This window comes from Arvicola amphibius, chromosome 6 (genome assembly GCF_903992535.2).
Source record: "Arvicola amphibius chromosome 6, mArvAmp1.2, whole genome shotgun sequence".
NCBI lineage: Eukaryota > Metazoa > Chordata > Mammalia > Rodentia > Cricetidae > Arvicola > Arvicola amphibius.
In genome coordinates this window covers 62,999,718-63,012,327 of record NC_052052.2, presented here as the reverse complement: position 1 = coordinate 63,012,327, position 12,610 = coordinate 62,999,718, and the positions used below count along the sequence as shown (strand labels likewise).

Genomic DNA, 12,610 nt, shown 5'->3' with positions numbered 1-12,610 from the left:
CGTGGTACGTATTTACAACCAACTCCCAAACGTCACCATACACAGCGAACACAGACAAGATGAAGGGGATTATTTTGTCTTTGTTTACCTCTGAGAAGCACATGATCTAAAGAGCTCTAGGGAAGACAAACTCTTAAGAATGGAGGTGGCGACTTCAGACCCCCACTGGCATTTCTACTTTTCAAGACAACGACTTACTTTACCTCTAAATTTAAATTTATAAAAATATTAAAAATCTAACATGAATATGGTGAATTTAGCAGCCTAATACATAAATCTTATTTGAGAATAGACTGTAACTCCAGTACCAGGGGATCCAATGCCCTCTTCTGGCCACTGTGGGCACTAAGCATGCACACAGTGCACAGGCATACATGCAGACAAAACACTCATACACATAAATTAAATACATACATAAATATAAGCAACTTTAAAAATGTTCAGTGAGAACAACCAGTCAAGTGTCTCTGCCAAAGATGACTATGACAAATCTATCTTCCAACTCAAAAAAGCCAACGGTAAACAGCTGGAGCCTACTAGCTCTTACCGAGAATAAGGGAGATGTAGGTGTGGAAAGCCAGGATGGTAAGGCAGCAGAGTGGGGACCGCATGCTGCTTCCTGATGCACCTTCCCGCAGCTGCAGAAGGCCCAGGTCCTGCGGAGAATAATTGCATCACAGAACAAAAATCCGACTGAAAAAGCACGCTTATAAATTTTCACATGTCGTTCGTATGTCCTGCCCTCCGTGAACTTTGGTGTTTTCTTCGCCGACTTGGAATAATGACACTATTTAAACAGAAACAAACTTCCCATTTTAAACTGGCAGAAGACAACCTGGAAAAACCTTTGTAATTGCTCACTTCACACAGAGACGCCTGAAGGGAAAGCTGACATGGAGAAACTGCCAGGTACAGACTGGTCTGTAAACACGCCTGTTGGAGACCATGCTTATAACATGAAGACATCCCACTGTGAGGAGTGCTGATCCCTAGGCATCTGGTGTGGGGCTGTATAGGGAAGCTATCTAAGCACAAGCCTTTGAGCAAGCAGTATAACAAGTCTGCAAACAGACCTCCCCCACAGTTCCTCCCTCCAGGTTCCAGCCCTGACTTCCCTCAAGGGCAGACTACAATCCGCAGGTGTCAATGAGCCTCTCCCTCCCCTACACTGTATCACCACAGCGACAGTGGCCAAACTAATCCCCAGCACCACAGAAAATCATCCTGAGGTACAAGCTCAAGACTCTATGATGGGCAAGAACAAAGGATTCTATGCCCACAGAGACTGCCACCCAGTGGGGCAGTGAGACAGGAACTCACTATTTTATGGGACCAGAGTGAGCTCCCTCAAAAAGAAGACTAGATGATTCTGCAAGTTAGGGACACTTGAGCCTCTCTGGAACAGTCCGAGGGCACTCTGTGGACACGGTGGCATTTATCTGAAACCTAAGAGAGGAGGCACTCCTGAGAGAACATCACCCGGAAGCTGCTGGGGAAGAACGCTACAACAGAGAGAAGCGGAAATTCCTGTCCACATGAAGACTGTTCTTACCCTGTTTCCAGAAAACCCAATAAACTCTAGCAGTCTGATAATTCTTGCTGGCAGAAGAGACAGCATCTGTAAGAGAAAACAGAAACGTGAGTGTACCTGGGTTTTAGAAAACTTCAACTATTGACAACCCAATGGTTACCCAAGCTGGTCACAAGTTCAAAAGCTCCCACAAACTACGCCGCGTTAAACTGAGTGTGAAGCAGTGAGGAGACAACGCCTGGCCTTCCCACGACCCTCGAAGCACTGTCTTGGCTCTTCTTGTGTGACGAGAAGTGAAATGAAAGTAATTGTGGGTGGTTTCTTTTTTTCTGTTTTGCTGTGCTTTGTTGAGATAGGTCTCATCTGCAGCTAGACTTGATCTTGCAGTGGCCGCCCGAGTGCTGGATTACAGGCATGAGCACCATCCTGCTCTAAGCGAGGTCCTAAGGTAACGTGGGGGATGCTCCAGCACTGATAGAGGCAGACAGCCGCAACAGCTCAGCTCCTTCCCGGGACATCCCTGGAGGAGAGTGAGAAGGGACAATCTCCCAGAAATGGCTGTATGTGTAGTGACAAACCAGTTCATGGCTGGAACCAATGGGTTGGGGCTAGATAGCCAGGGACTTAGGAGGAAGGAAGAGGTTTTGGATATCTCTCTCTGCATGGAAGACATTGTGGACCAGGTGAATGACGAGGGCTTTAACAGAATGGGCAGTCTATGGAGAAAAATCCGCACACCCCGACACTGATTAACGCACATGATTCTTTTCGCTACTTCATTTTCTAACCAGCTAAATCTTGTAAAATTTCCTGATCTCCAAATAACACATTGTATTCAGACAGTCTTACTCACTCTGCATCTCCCCTGCCCCTGCGTTTTCCACTCCAGAGCCACCATTACCATGATAACAATATTTCCAAGGAAGAAACAGAACAGATTCTAGGTTCCTCACTACTAAAGGCTTTAATAGTTCAGTCAGGGTGCCCACGCTTCCTTTGCCCTGTGCTATCTAAAGCACATGCAGAACTTGGTAACATTCATGACACAGGAAAACTGGTCCATCAATCAAACAGAGGTAGAGGTTTGGGACGGCGTTCAAATACAGATGAGGGGTACTTGGTTTTGTCTACAAAAGGTTCCAGTTTCTTTATAAATGCTTCCTTACCAAATTAAAGGCCCCCGTGCCAAGCTTGACACCGCCTTCAAACTCATAGAAGAAGTGCTGCTCCTGCTTGTTCTTCTGAATTACGTGCAGGATAGAAAGGCACTCTCTAGGGTGAGAAAGAAGATGAGAGCATCAGTTTCCTGCGACTCTGGCAAACCAACGCTAAGTCAAGTTTTCTACTTGTATTATACACTATAAATATACAAATTGCATTCTACAAATGTCATTACAAAAATGCAAAATATGATTGTGATGGCATTTCATTTGTATCTTAATAAATAAAGCCTGCCTGAAAATCAGAGAGTAAAACAGCCCCACTGGTCAGTCTTACAGACCAGGTAGTGGTGACACACACCTCTAATCCCAACAGCCACACTAGTTGCCATAGAAACCGGGCAGTGCATACCTTTAAACCCAGCCCTAGAGAGAATTATAAAATGGGAGGAGACAGCTCTCAGGCAGAGTCTCATTCTAAGATTCTTAGGGGCAGGATTGCTATTTTGGACTGAGTTAGAGGTAAGAGCCAGTGGCTAGCTGTTTTGCTTTTTGGACCTTCAGGTTGAACCCCAATTTCTCTTTCTGAGTTTTTATTAATCGTGCTTCATATGATGGTTTTAAGCCCATCTGTTCCCAAAGCTACTGGGTAATTCCCACTAAGGAGAAAGGAAACACCAATTTGTACAGTATTTAGGAAATGGTGTTTGTACACGTAAAGAAAAAGAGGGATCAACCATCAGCAAGCTCAATTTAGGAACCACAGAATCTCAACCTTACAGCTTCCCTGGAGCATTTCCAGGAAGGCTTCCGGAGTGTTTAGGTCTCCACTGCAGTGAACACTTCACAGCCCTGCCCACCACCTTGAAATTCGGGTGCTGCAGGCAAACATTTCAATTCCCTGCAGCTGCCACGGCAGAGCTTGCTGAGCCTATTGCCATCACAGCTGCACCGTTTGTCTGAGCTTTTCCCTTTGCAGAAGCAAAAGGGTGTAAGGGGGTGCTGGTGGGGGTGAGGTGGGGTGCTGGTGGTGCTGGTGGTGGTGATGGTTCTGGTGGTGGTGGTGGTGGTTCTGGTGGTGGTGGTGGTGGTGGGTGCTGGTGGTGCTGGTGGTAGTGCTGGTGGTGATGCTGGTTCTGGTGCTGGTGGTGGTGGTGATGCTGGTGGTGCTGGTGGTAGTGATGCTGGTGGTGCTGGTGGTAGGTCTGGTGGTGCTGGTGGTGCTGGTGCTGGTGGTAGTGGTGCTGGTGCTGGTGCTGGTGGTGCTGGTGGTGGTGCTGTTGCTGGTGCTGGTGGTGCTGGTGCTGGTGGTGCTGGTGATGCTGGTGGTGCTGGTGATGTTGGTGGTGCTGGTGGTGCTGGTGGTGGTGACTGAACCCCGGGCTCTCACTCACTAGGAAAGTGCTGCTAAGCTACATCCCAGACCCCAGATCATCTTCAAATGAAAAACAATCGAAGGCATTGTAAAAAGTAAGTGGTAACTGCCAACTGGACTGGGAAACAGCCCTTTGAGAAGGGAACACAGAGGAAGTGTCTTGGTGACAAGACACCTGTGTATTGACCCCAAGGCCCCACGTTCCATCCCAGTGCCACAAAGAGCAACACGACAAAATCATAAGGTGTAACCAGGTATCTCCTATCACCAATGTAATGTAATGTGTAAAGCAGTTTCCCTTAGGACGCTTTCTAGCCAAATCTAGCAAGCTCAGAGCTAACCTGGCTTTTAAGCAGTATTAACTGACCAGAAGAACTAACATGACTCAGATCCTTCCAACTCATCCCATACTGCTGTCTGCCCTGAGCCACATTCATTTTCTTTCAAACAAAACAAAACAAACAAACAAACAAAAAAAAAACAGACATGGTGGCACATGCTTGCAATCCGAGCACTCAAGAGGCTGAAACAGGAGGATTTCCAGGAGTTCAAAGTCAGCCTGGGTTACTGCGTGAGTTCAAGGCCAGAATGGGCTACAGTGAGAGCCTGTCTCAGCAGACAGATTAAGGGGACATGACAACTAAATGCGACCCTCAGATTAGACCCTCGGACAGAAGCAGCACTGATGTGAGAGCTGCACGCTGGAAAGGCACGGATGTCAGTTTAGTAATGAGCTGTGATTGTGCAGTACGTATCTGTGCATCTACGTGAAAGATCCGTGAAAATCCTTTCTGATGAAAAATACCTCAAAAGGAAATGTTTTAAAAATTAATTATGAATGTTTATGTCTGCATGTGGATGTGTTGTGCCCTGCATCGGTACCCAAGAAGACCAGAGGCATGGGATCCTTGGGATGGGGAGTTACAGGCAGTGAACTGCTGACGTGGGTGCTAGGGCCTGAATTGGGTCCACTGCATCAGAAGCAGGAACTCTCAGCCACTCGGTCATTCCAGCTCTCAGAGTGGAAAATGGGCACGGAAGGTTAAAAGCTGATTTAAACTATAATCGAGCTTTTTATTTTGTAGGATGAGTGTATCTGTTAAATCTGAATAGATATATAAAAATTATAAAAACAAATTACTTCAACGTAGAAAATTTTCATTTGAGTTTAAAAAGTTTTGGGTTTTTTTGGGGGGGGGGGGTTGTGTGTGTGTGTGTGTGTGTGTGTGCACGCATACACACACAATTTGCCTCTGATTGCCTGAACTGAAATCATGGGGATTTGTAAGCCACCCAATGTGGATACTGAGATCCAAACTTTGGTCCTGCAACAAATCAGAAGGTAGCACTTAACACCTAAAACATGTCTCCTTCCCCAAGCTTTTAATTTTAAGATCATAAAATATTACCCGATGTTCTTTCCTAATAACTTAAAATTTTTAAAAATACTAAATCTTGTTGAAATTTATTTTTGTATTAATGATGGGCTTTTTTGTTGTTTTGTTTTCTGTTTTGTTTTTCAAGATAGGTTTCTCTGTAGCTTTGGAGCCTGGCCTTGAACTCATAGAGACCCTCCTGCCTCTGCCTTCTGAGTGCTGGGATTAAACACATGTATCACCACCGCCAGGCTAATAGTGTATTTTTTTATTAAAACAGTTCTCAAAAAAAATATTTATCTAAAGTATTTCTCTTTCTCCACTATTTTGAAAGGACTCATGTGTAAATAGGAATTTAGTAGTGTAAACTTCTAACTAAACATCTGTGTGTATAAGTACTTGCGTGCGCGCACACACACACACACACACTCACACACACACACACACACACACACACACACACACACAAAAAAAACATATAAAATCCCTGTCACTATAGTGATAAAGGTGGCCTTCGTTACCATAGGACTACTTAAATTTGTATTTTAAAGTTTTGATGACTGGAAAAGCAACCAACTCTTTAATCTTCTAAAAAATACTTGGAAAGGAAATTTAAAAACATAATGCCAAGTTTCCCAAATCAGCTCCCTCTTGCAATATTTTCCTTCTTTCTCTCTTTCTTTTTTATGGATTCCAAGTTTACATAATGACTACTGGTAAAGCGCCTCTTGCAGTACTGATTCAGGTTCTGCTTCTGGTAATGGGATTTGTTCCCGGTAATGGCAGGAAGCTTATGTGAGACTTGCTTTCCCACACATAACAATTATAAACCCTGAAAAATACACAAAAATATATTTAAGATATTTCTGCAGGCTTGGAAACTGAAGGTGGAGTAGGCAGAAACTGGAGAAGAGTTAAATTCGAAAGCAGGAAATAGCTCACGAATTAACTTTATATCCATGTGTCTGTGCCTGAAAGCAAGCCCCACTCCTTACAGGGGACACAGAACACCATCACGGACTCCCTGCGCTTAGAGGGAGCATTTCCACAGATGAGAGATGGGAACTCTCTACTGGTAGGAACACTGAAGTCTTGGCTGACCCATCAGCCATGTGACTAGGGGAGGGTCCAGAGGCAGCAGAGGTGCAGGCGTGATGTCCTACAACAGTAAGAATCCAGAGCCCAGGTCTAAGCAGATGAATTGCTTTCCAGAACAGAGCTTGGTACACTTCAGAAGAAGGGTGAAAGAATCCAGAGTCTCTGCAAATACATCAGTATCTAGCATCCAATTTAAACATCATTCCATGGGAAAACATGACACACAGTCAACAGAAAAGCAATGAAAAGAAACTGGTTCCAGGATGACCCACATGTTGGGTCTAAGCTAAAATTAAAAACTGTATGTAACTCACTAAAACAATCAGACTGACTAGTGTGCAATTAGAGGTTCAGAGGAAATAAGCGAGAAAACATGCAGAGAAAAACAACAACAACAACAACAACTTTGAGGAAATAATGGCCATAAAAGCCAAAGCCAAAACCACACTCAAACTGCTGAAACTCAGATACGACATGTTCTTCAGGAGACAGAAACAATGGCTCATTAGATCTAGGACACAATTCCACACACGGCAGAGGTCTCAACCACACAAGCACTGAGGCCACAGCATGGTGGTTTTAAATGCTGAGTGAGAAACAAGCACCCTCACGACTCCGAACACTAGAGTCAGCAAGAATGTCCTTGAAGGTGAAAGCCAAAATAAGCAGGTTTGCAAATAAATGAAAACAGAAGAAAGATGTGTAAAGTTGATACTAGGAGAGAAGCTAAGGAAGTTCATCAGCAGACGAGAGAACAGAGAGGATGCCGAATACAGTGGTGAGCAGACCAGAGTGAGACAAAGGACTTTAAAACAAAAAGCTGATGCTGTGTTATGGGCTTAATGATGCTGATATAGAACACATCATAATAGTTAAAGGGCTGTCCTGTTAATATGTTAATAATTAAAATGGTCAGCCTGACACAGCCCAGAGTCGCCTGAGAAGGGAGTCTCCATTGAGGGACTATAAAAATTAGACTGGCCTGTGGGCAAGTCTGAGAGAATGATTACTAATTGCTTTAGAAGATGCAGCCCACTGTGGGCAGCATCATTCCCTGGGAAGGTTCTGGGCAGTGTAAGAAAGCTGAGCATTAGCCTATGTGTGAGCTAGCACACAGTAAACATGGTTTCTGCTTCAAGTTCTTGCTTGAGATCCTGCTCTGCCTTCCCTCAATGATGGACGTGGCTTGGAAGTGTGAGCCAAATCAGCCCTCCCCTCCCCTAAGTTGTTTTATGTTTGAGGGTTTTATCACAGCAGGAGAAACGAAGCCAAAACAAGGCCAACCCATAGCAAAGGAAACTTTTTCCAAAGCTCTTACATTTTACACATAATAGTACATAGTAACTCTATGCTAACTATAATAAGCCAAGAAGGATGTTATAATCACTATAGTAACCATAAGAAATAGAGGCACAAAATTATAGCAGATTTTTAAAAAGTTTTATTAAAGCATGCCAAATGTAATGGCACGTGCTTGTAATTCCAGCACTCCAAAGTCTGAGGCAGGAGAATCAGAGGTTTAAAGCCAGGCTGTGCTATATAATGAGTCTCAAGAAAACAATACATAAAAAACAGCACAAATACAAAATATACAGATAGTTCTTAGGAGAGATAAGTAAAGGTTACCTGACCAGAAACTGTGTCTGCCATTTTCTCTTGCAATATTTGCTCTTAGAAATGTATGTAAATTTAGAACTCTCTGTCCCACAGCACCAAATACACTCAGGCAAGAGTCAAGTGCATTTACCAACACCAAATGAAGAAATCTAGCCATACTGGGTTCATAAGAATTTGAAAGAACATAATTGTACAGCCCAAGAATCAATCTATTTTAAAAAACAAGTCTTAAGTGTGGTGACACTTGGGAAGCTGAGGCAGGAAAATCAAGAGTTCCAGGCTAGCTGAGGCTATAGAAGAAGAGCCTGTCTTCAAAAATAGTTAACTGAATTTCAATTTAAGTCACATTTTACTTTGTAACTTACTTATATATTTGGTAACTTGTTCTAATTTTGAGTCCACCTTTGATGAAGTTGATCATATTTTCATCCTGAAAATAATACAATTAAATAATTAGAGCATTTAGGGGGAAAAGTTAAACAGTATGTATTTGTATAATGAGAAAAAGCGTGTGTGTGTGTGTGTGTGTTTACTGGGGATAGAACCTACAGCACTACCACTGATCAGCATCCCTAGTCCCAAACGTATTTTGAGCACACACTTTTGAAATTGACATGTCTTGCTTTACATTTGAAATGTGTCATTTTGTAATTTTCTTACAAGTTTGAAGGTAGTAAAAAAATACTTTTTTAAAAATGTTTGTATTACCTTGTATTTCTTTTTCCCTTTTTAAGATTTATTTATTTATTATGTATACAGTGTTCTGCCTGCATGTGTGCCTGCAGGTCAGAAGAGGGCACCAGATCTCATTACAGATGGTTGTGAGCCACCATGTGGTTGTCAGGAATTGAACTCAGGACCTTAAGAAGAGCAGGCAGTGTTCTTAACTGCTGAGCCATACCTTGTATTTCTAAAGAAGTAATCCTCACAAATTTGGGGCCAAATGTAGTCCAAAGCTGAGCATCTACTGAGCAACACTCTCCTGGGGGCAGTGGTATCCAGAACACTTGGCTACACAGATCTGCTTTAAGGCCAAACTTTCTGATCCATCCTACCCAGTAAATGGGATAAATGGTTCTTCTTTCAGAAATTCTTGGACAAGCAGCCTACTAAACATTGTAAATTTTATCCTATAAATTTGCAGACCAAAAACCACTGATCTAAATTCTGAAGAGGTTGTCACTAATATGCAATTTGGGGGTAGGGGGTCATTTTACTTCTCTCTGCCTGAGGGTTTCCATCATGAAATTGAGGCAGTTGGCCTAGATGAATGGCATTTTCAGAACCAGCATTCTAAAGAGTCTCTTAATAAATTATACCCAATAATCCACTGAAGGACATTATGTTAATGGTGCTGACAGACACAAGCCCATGCTCCACACTTCTAAGGAGATTGGTGAAAGAGAAGCTGTTTTAGTTTACTATTTGCATTAGCTACTTAAATGTTTAATACTCCATTAATATACAAGTCAGTAAATATAAAATTCACTATACAACTTAAGTGCTTACATTCTTATTTAAGAACTCTTAGCAAGTTGGGCGGTAGCTCAGCCTGTTAAGCGCGTGGTGCGGGGCTGTAGAAATGGCTCAGTGGTTAAGAGCATTGCCTGCTCTTCCAAAGGTCCTGAGTTCAATTCCCAGCAACCACATGGTGGCTCACAACCATCTGTAATGGGGTCTGGTGCCCTCTTCTGGCCTGTAGGCATACACACATACAGAACATTGTAAAATAAATAAATAAGTAAATAAATAAATAAATAATTAAAAAAAAGAACTCATATTTACAGAGGTTCAAATACAGGTAGAAAAAAATTTCTTGGGTTAAAGTCTGATTCAAATAAGGGTATTTCATTTCATTTCGTGATTCAGCAAACACTGACCAAATGCTTATTTTGTGCTGGGCACTTGAATGCAAAGGCAACATGATGTGCTAAGTGACTAGGCATGCGCAGTGATGGCGACACACACAGACGTCAAGAGAAAGAACACAAAGTGGACATGACATCAGCCAGAAAACCCTCCTGAAGCACTGGTGTTTGAGCACCAAGAAAGGACAAGGGACAACCAGGTGGAAGGCAAAGCAGTCCTAAGTTTGCATGCAAAGGAAACCTCAGCTGGACACAGCTGGGGGCAGTGAAGGCCATGCTGGCATCTGCATGTACAGAGATGAGAGCTAACACTCTGGCATCTGCATATATGGAGATTGAGCAGCTATTGAAGAGAAGGAAGGAATCAAGGAGGAGGGACACTGCCATGATCCCAGTGCCTAGGGTTAGCACCTGAGGACAACCCTAAGAGCAGAAGCAGGGGATTTAGGGGGAGGCACCAGTGCAGCCTGGAAACCTCTTCCCAATTTGTGATATCTGATAGAGAACACTGACAGAGTCCATGAAAGCCATGAAATGCAGAAACAGAAAATAACAAGGCGAGACTCTCATTTCTGATAGTCCTCAATCACAGAATGCAGGATGAACTAAAAGTAAAAAGAAACCAGAGACAGAGTCACTCAACTGCTGTACAATCAATTCGGCAAAAGCTGTTGAGCACCTCTGCAGGAGCAATGATGGTGGGAGCACAGAGGAAGAGGTGGAGCTGATGAGCACCTCTGCAGGGGCAGTGACGGTGGGAGCACGGAGGAAGAGGTGGAGCTGATGAGCACCTCTGCAGGGGCAATGACGGTGGGAGCATGGAGGAAGAGGTGGAGCTGATGAGCACCTCTGCAGGGGCAGTGACGGTGGGAGCATGGAGGAAGGGGGAGAGCTGCAGATCTTTAAACAGCCAAAACATGGGTACAGAAGTGACCACAGGCAGACATGAGGAAGACGGGTAAGTCATGAACACCTCCAAGAAGCTTGATTTCAAGTCCTCAGTTACAAAACAAACTCGTAAACCTAATATTTAATTGTCAAATCTCCATTTGGAAAACACATAAGGAGAAATTCTGGGGCCCCCGTGACTCACATCACGGTGTTACTAAGATGGTGAGACCATTGTTGTCGTCAACCCATCTGGGTTACGTACAGGGCTTGGGGGAAGAAGACAAAAGGGCCACACTGACTCAATATCACTGAATCAGAATCTAAGCTAACAGGTCAACTTGCATGAGGAAAAAATATCACCACCAGCCCCCCCGAAAAACAGAGGACAATAACTTCCAAGATAATTCAGAAGTTTGAGATTGTTTTCTGCTTTCTTTTCGTCTCTACTCCTGTCCCTCATGACAGTCACCAATGAGCCACAATGTAGCATTAGGCATACACAGGTGGCAGCTGAAACTAAGGCACCGCCTAAGAAAAGGATTCCTTGACTTTTAAATACTGTTCTGGCCAGGTGTGGTGGCTAGCACTTGGGAGGCAGGGGCAGGTGAACCTCCATGAGTTCAAGGACAGCCTGGTCTTACAGAGGGTTCCAGGCCAGCCACAGCTACACAGTGAAACCCTATCTTGAGACAAAAGCAAAAAAAAAAAAAAAAAAAAAAAAAAAAGGAATGAGGATAGAAAGAACAGGGTGGGTAAAATCTGAAGGGTCCATGGAACGGGTGGCTACCGAGGCAGTGTAACTGACCTGCGCATAAGCAGGTGACCCAGTAAGTGATGTGCAGAGGTCCCAGTACTCTGGAGGCAGAGGCAGGCAGATCTCCGTGAGTCCGAGGCCAACATGGTCTACAGAGCAAGCTCCAGAACAGACAAGGCTACACAGACAAACCCTGGGGGCGGGGAGGGAGGGCTCCTCAGACCACACATGTGCGACCTGGATCTCCTTCTGTTTCCACACTAGGAAGCATCCTAAGTCATCTGAAACAGTCACTAAGCACATCTGCATGGGAATACAGCTCTCTGGAGCCTTCTTTCAGACAAACTTTATCAGGATAACAAACACCTTCCATTACCACTCTAAGTCTAACACACGATGAGCAACATTTATCTTTTTCTGTACAATGCTGGCAGGCTTCCCACCCAACACCAATATTCAGCCAGACCTTTATTACCTGCACAAATGTGAGTGCAGCTTTCTGTAGGAGACACTCGGCGTAACATATTTCGGCATGCATTTCCTCTGTTAAAAACAAACACAATTATGTTAAGACACAGAATTGCTCTAGACATTCTGAAAAGGCTGGGAGGTTGATAAGCCCATGAGAGATACACAGGCCTAGACAGCTTCCGTGCACCCAGAGAAACAGAATGACTTGTTCTTAGTCCTGGCACAAGAGTTTCCTGGAATGTGTGACCTGTTCAGCAAGTTGTCTTCGGCCCCATTCAACAACGACAGCAGGATGAGGCTTGGACAGCAGAGGAAAGCAACTGTCGGAGCCCAAGCAGGCTGGAACTCACTAGGTAGCTCAGACTGTCCTGCCTCAACAACCTGATTGGTGCTGTGATTAAAAGCAAGAATCACCACGCCTGATTGAGGCAAACAAAATTCAAAAGCCCTTTAGAAAGAAGAAAACTAC

General features: G+C 43.9%; 1 protein-coding gene across 2 annotated transcripts in view; it reads right to left on the bottom strand.

Annotated features, from left to right (window-relative positions):
• Positions 1-12,610, bottom strand: part of Ttc39b (tetratricopeptide repeat domain 39B) — a 118,887-nt gene that overhangs the window by 28,772 nt on the left and 77,505 nt on the right. For both annotated transcript variants that reach the window (XM_038334641.2, XM_038334642.2), the window contains 5 exons: positions 12,146-12,213; positions 8,523-8,587; positions 2,698-2,803; positions 1,553-1,618; positions 548-656 (listed from right to left, as the gene is read on the bottom strand). In XM_038334641.2, coding sequence (XP_038190569.1) covers positions 548-656; positions 1,553-1,618; positions 2,698-2,803; positions 8,523-8,587; positions 12,146-12,213 — 414 coding nt within the window. The remainder of the gene's footprint in view (positions 1-547; positions 657-1,552; positions 1,619-2,697; positions 2,804-8,522; positions 8,588-12,145; positions 12,214-12,610) is intronic.